The 5,837-nt window shown below is 51.6% G+C and overlaps 1 protein-coding gene across 1 annotated transcript; it reads left to right on the top strand.

Moving 5' to 3' along the window:
* Positions 1 to 323: 323 nt before the first annotated feature.
* LOC309796767 (putative proline--tRNA ligase, mitochondrial) lies at positions 324 to 1,862 on the top strand (the record flags this gene model as incomplete). The annotated part of the gene is made up of 1 exon (XM_082610115.1): positions 324 to 1,862. The coding sequence occupies exon 1, from the start codon at positions 525 to 527 to the stop codon at positions 1,860 to 1,862; it is 1,338 nt and encodes a 445-aa protein (XP_082466241.1). The 5' UTR covers positions 324 to 524.
* Between the last annotated feature and the right edge of the window lie 3,975 nt (positions 1,863 to 5,837).

The raw sequence follows: 5,837 nt of genomic DNA, 5'->3' as shown, positions 1-5,837 counted from the left end.
ATCTCTCAGGTACACACTGAGAAACTCATATTTTGTCTTGCAGCTTTGTACCTGAGTTGTGAGAACAGTGAGTTTGGGATATCAAGCTCAGATCATCCCTTAGTCATGTCTCCTTCCCACCACATAGCCTTCAATAAGCTATAGCATTTGTAATGCCAATTCCTTCAAACATGACCTTCCAGCAACTTGATGAACCAGAACAATTATTAATGGAGATTTTGACGTCGATGCAAAGAATCACAGTGATGTGCAGACCTTTTTTCTTTATCAAAGCAGGAAAACTAGGTGCAGGCACGCCCCTGGCGCAGGCGCGGTGGCCCGGCGTGGCGGTGCTTGCGGGGTCGGCGTTCGCCGGGACTACGGTGAAGAAACTGAGCACAGGAGTTGAGTCACATGTCCCAAGCTACACAGGGTGCAGTTATTGGGAAGCCGGACTGGGATCCAAGCTGCCTGATTCCAGAGCCAATGCTGTCACCACTCATTGGTGTCTCCACAGCGCAAGTGCCTCCTTACGCTGGGTTGAGATGGAAGGGCTGCTGGCAACATGCAGAGCGCTGCCTGCCTTGGCCACCTGCAGTCACCAGCTCTCGGGGTACGTTCCTCACAGGTTTCACCACCGTTCCCCAGGGAGAGGGAAGCGCTTGGTGCTGTCCCGCATGTTCCAGCCCCAGAACCTTCGGGAAGACCAGGTGCTCTCTCTAGAGGGCAGATCTGGCGAGCTGACTTGTAAGAGCCAGCGGCTGATGCTGCAGGTGGGCCTGATTCACCCGGCAAGCTCCGGCTGTTACCACCTCCTGCCTTATACTGTCCGTGCCATGGAGAAGCTTGTGCGGGTGATAGACCAGGAGATGCAGGCCATCGGGGGACAGAAGGTCAACATGCCCAGCCTCAGCCCAGCAGAGCTCTGGCGAGCCACCAGCCGGTGGGATTCGATGGGCAAGGAGCTGCTAAAACTTAGAGACAGACACGGCAAGGAGTACTGCTTAGGACCAACCCACGAGGAAGCCATTACAGCCCTGATTGCCTCCCAGCAGACACTGTCCTACAAGCAGCTCCCACTCCTGCTGTACCAGGTGACGAGGAAGTTTCGGGATGAGCCCAGGCCCCGCTTTGGTCTTCTCCGAGGCCGAGAGTTCTACATGAAGGACATGTACACCTTCGACTCCTCCCCTGAGGCTGCCCAGCAGACCTACAGCCTGGTGTGTGATGCCTACAGCAGCCTGTTTGACAGGCTGGGGCTGCAGTGTGTCAAGGTCCAGGCAGACGTGGGCAGCATCGGGGGCACTATGTCTCACGAGTTCCAGCTGCTGGTGGACGTCGGAGAGGACCGGCTTGCAGTCTGTCCCAGCTGCGGCTTTTCGGCCAACATGGAGACTCTGGACTTGTCACAGGCAAATTGCCCTGTTTGCCAGGGGCCACTGACCAAAACCAAAGGCATCGAGGTTGGGCACACGTTTTACCTGGGCACGAAGTACTCCTCCATTTTTAGTGCCCAGTTCACCAATGTCCACGGCAAGCCATCCCTGGCTGAAATGGGGTGCTATGGCTTGGGTGTGACGCGGATCTTGGCCGCTGTCATTGAAGCTCTCGCTACAGAAGACTGCATCCGCTGGCCCGGCCTCCTGGCCCCTTACCAAGTCTGCCTCATTTCCCCCAAGAAGGGCAGTAAGGAGGAGGCGGCCGCAGAGCTCACGGGGCACCTGTATGACCACATCACAGAGGTGGTGCCGCAGCTCCGAGGGGAGGTCCTGCTGGATGACAGGACCCATCTGACCATTGGAAACAGACTGAAAGACGCCAACAAGTTCGGCTACCCCTTTGTGATCATCGCGGGCAAGAGGGCCCTGGACGACCCTGCATAGTTTGAGGTTTGGTGCCAGAACACCGGAGAGGTGGTCTTCCTCACCAGAGAGGGAGTCCTGGAATTACTGAGCCAAGTGCAGGTTGTCTAAACGCCCCCTGGACCCCTCCCACTGCATCTCACAGGCTCGGTGTTCATTCTAACGCTGCCTTTCTTATACTGCTTTCCAGAGCTGGTCTCCCCAGAAAGAGGGCAGCTCGTGGAAGGTGAGACCATGTTAGGAAAACCAGTTGTCATCCAGTCATCTGTTCGGACTATTTGTATTTAAAGTCATTATCTTGATCCCTTTGGCTGGCTGGCCCCACTGCCACACATCTTTCCTTTTATATTCTATTCGGGGGTAGTGGCTAGAAGGAGCCAGGTTGTCATCTTCACCCTCAGGAGAGTCACTTCCCTTCTCTCAGAGGAGTTTTCCATGTGTAGGATGGGGCCTCCCCAGTGGCTGAGGCCCTTCCAGCTCCAGCAGTCCAACCACGGGCCTCTTGCTGCATTCGGTCCAGAGAGGCAGCCCGCCTGTCTTCCTCTATTGAGAAGTTGGCCTGATGGTCTGGGGAGAAGAATCAGGACACCTGACTGCCACTGACTCACTGGAGACTTGGACACGACCCCTCCCCTGCTGGTGCCTCAGTTTCCCCATCTGTGATGTGAGAAAATGGAACTAGATCTGTAAGGTTCTTACAGCTGTGACTGGCTGGTTCCCCGAGAGGTTCATGACAGGCAGATCAGATCTGATCTGTTCCTCTGATCCTCCATCATCTAAGCTACCCAGAAAGTAAATACAATTAGCTAATGGCCCCCAAACCACCTCCAGAGACCTGGCCCTTCCTCTTGAGGTGGCTTAGCCCTGAGATCATGTTATATTGATTGAATAAAGTCAAACTGTTGGGAAAAAAAAAAAAAAAAAAAAAAAAAAAAAGCAGGAAAACTAGATGAACCGTCAAGCATCTCTGCACATAGTTCCCCAAAGTTTTCCTCCAGTTGTTACTGGATAAAGAAACTTTCTACTACTCTGAAGATGCCCAAGAGCCTTAATAGTCTCCCAAAGGAGTTCACAAAATAGAATGTCTTTGATGACATCAGCAGCACATAAAGGGTGAAAACTAGGTGCTGGCTGTACAGAGAGACAATGGTACTTTGACCCAGTTACATGCTGGAGGGAAATTGCTCTCTCTCTCCCTCCCTCCCTCCCTCTCCTCCTTCCTTCCTCTGGCTGCAAATATCAGAAATAAATTCTGTCACCTTGAATAGGAAATATAATTTACTGTAAAGACGTAGGGAGCTTGTAGAAATGGAAGGAAAGGCTGAAGATTCAGGTCAGAGGGGACAGGATCTCGATCCAGTCTAGCAACTCTAGACTGATGATCTTTCAAGGTTGCTCCATCTGGATGAAGCTATTCCACCCAGTTCCGGATGAAAGTACTGTGTGCTCACTCCACTCCCTTTCTACTCAAAAGGTGGTCTGTGGACCAACAGCACTGGCATCATCTGGGAGTTTTTTAGAAATTCAGGATTTCAGGCCCCACTGACTCAGAATCTGCATTGTAACAAGGCTCTCAGGTGATTCATATGCCCCTTAGAGTTCAGAGAAGCGCTGACCTCTTCAAGATCCAGCTGGTCTGGTTCGGGTCACGTGCCACTTCCTAGACTAGAGGAAAGCATGATACTGTGGTTGACAGTCCTGCCAGACTGTATCCAATAGAAGAGTAATCATTCAAATCTCCCAAATAAGGGTGCTGTTACCACAGGAGTGGGGAATGAATGCTGGGTGGCTAAGAACCAAGTAAATATCCATTTCACCCTTGTTCTTTGGGAGGGTGAGGTTTGGAAGGTGTTTTCTCCTAGGAAGGGTTAACAAAACTTTGTGTATTCATTAGATCTGGGCCCTCCTTGGAGGCAATGAAGTTATTTTGCCCAAGAAAGGGAATTTCAGGGGCTTAAAAAAGAAAGCCTCTCAGCTCCAGGGATTAATCCCTAGAGAATGGAAAGTAGGAGGGTCTGTGGTGGGAAGTCCCGCGGCAGCTCCAGCAGGAGGTAAGCGCCTGGAGGGGCGGGGGCAAAGTTGCCGCGAGTGCGGGGCGGCTGGGGGTCCTGGCTGACTAAGAAGACTCGCTCCACATCTGCCGAGATGCAGAGCGGGGGCGGCTGTCCAAATTCGGGACTAGGAACCGCGTCCCCTTTGTCCGGGCTGATGAAAGTATGGAGGCGGGGATGTGTCTGAAGGACTCGGGCGCTTTCCTGTCTCGGCTTCGGGCTCCCTTTCTGCCTTCCCGGCTGTAGGACTGACTCCCCTGTGCAGCCCCAGAGAATCTCCTTAGAGTGGGGTCGCCTCCAAACCCCAGATTGCCGGAGCTCTCTGCAACCGCACCCGGGGCTGGGTGCCAGATAATTCTCACCCTTTCGGGGAGAGAGAGAGAAGGGGGGCAGCTGACCCGCCATGCAACTGAGGACTAGATTCAAACTGTGCGTCTGGGGGTCGTTACAGTGCCGCGCTCTCTCACTCTAGGACCCCTTGCTTCCTTTTGGTTCAGGCTGCCCCGAGGGACCGGGTCCCTGGACCTATCCCAACCAAGTGTCTGGAAGCCGAACTTGAGTGGCTTTCGCCTGGAGGCCGGTGGAGGGGGCTCCGGGGTCTCAGAACTTAGCGGGGGAGGGAGAGGAGATCTTAGGCCACAGGCGGGAAACTGATCGAACTCCCCCCTTTTTTCTTAGTTCCCTGACCAGGGATCGAACTCCTGCCGCCTCCAGTGGAAGCTCAGAGTCCTAACCCCTGGACTGACAGGAAATTCCCCCAGAGATGGAGAGTCTTGAGTGATTATTTGTCCAATGAAACAAAATGAAATAGAGAGCACCTCTTAGTGATTAGTATATTCCTGTCTCTGACCCTCCCTTCATCTCCGTTAAGGTTGTTGGTTGTGAACAGCAGAAATCAACTCTGTGCTTGTAGAATCTATGCATGACTGGAGGACCAGGTTGAGAACAGGGCAGGAAATAAGAGAGATGTAGGAGGGCTCTGGGGAGTGAACAACTTCATCCTCTTCCCTCCATCCTTGTATTCTTTGCTCATAATTCAAAAAGAGCATCTAGCTGACTAAGCTTAGGTTATAAGCCCACTTCCCTCAACACACTAGGGAGCAAAGAGGTAATATCTAGCCTATTCAGGTTTTCATAGTGGGTTTTACCATCCTACCAAGACTACATACAATGGGTATATCAATTAATTAATTAAGATGCAAGTAACTTCAAACCCTACTCGACTGGGTTAAAAAACAAAAAAAAGTGTATTATTTCACAAAAAAGGAAGTCCTCAGGTAGGGAGGCTTCTGGGTTGGTTACTTCAGTACCTCTAGCACCCAGTCCTTCCTACCTTGCCATTCTGTGAAACTCAGTGCATTGACTTTGTTTTTTTGTTTTGTTTTGTTTTTTATGCTTTTTTTTAAAAAAAAATTTGGGGTACAGCTGTTTTACAATGTTGTGTTTGTTTCTACTGTACAGCGAAGTGAATCAGCCATATGTATACATATATCCCCTCTTTTTTGGATTTCCTTCAGTGCATTGACTTTGTTCTTAGGCTACCTTGCCTTGCTGGCTGCTGAGTCTCAGCATCACTTCTAGACAGGACAATATCAAAAGACAAGCCAAGGGCCTCCCTGGTGGCGCAGTGGTTGAGAGTCCGCCTGCCGATGCAGGGGATACGGGTTCGTGCCCCGGTCTGGGAGGATCCCATATGCCGCGGAGCGGCTGGGCCCGTGAGCCATGGCCGCTGGGCCTGCGCATCCGGAGCCTGTGCTCCGCAATGGGAGAGGCCACAACAGTGAGAGGCCCGCATACCGCAAAAAGAAAAAAAAAAAAAAAAAAAAAAAAAAAAAAAGACAAGCCAAGGAATGGTTGCTTCTTTGTGTGTTTCCTTTTCAGGTCAAGAATACCTTTTTCACAGTTCTACCCCACAGCAGACCTCCTTTTCTGTTTCATGAGTCAG

The sequence above is a fragment of the Mesoplodon mirus genome (genome assembly GCF_964341445.2).
Source record: "Mesoplodon mirus genome assembly, chromosome: X".
In the NCBI taxonomy this organism is placed as follows: domain Eukaryota; kingdom Metazoa; phylum Chordata; class Mammalia; order Artiodactyla; family Ziphiidae; genus Mesoplodon; species Mesoplodon mirus.
The sequence above is the reverse complement of the archived record's forward strand: the minus strand, read 5'-3'. Positions and strand labels throughout refer to the sequence as shown.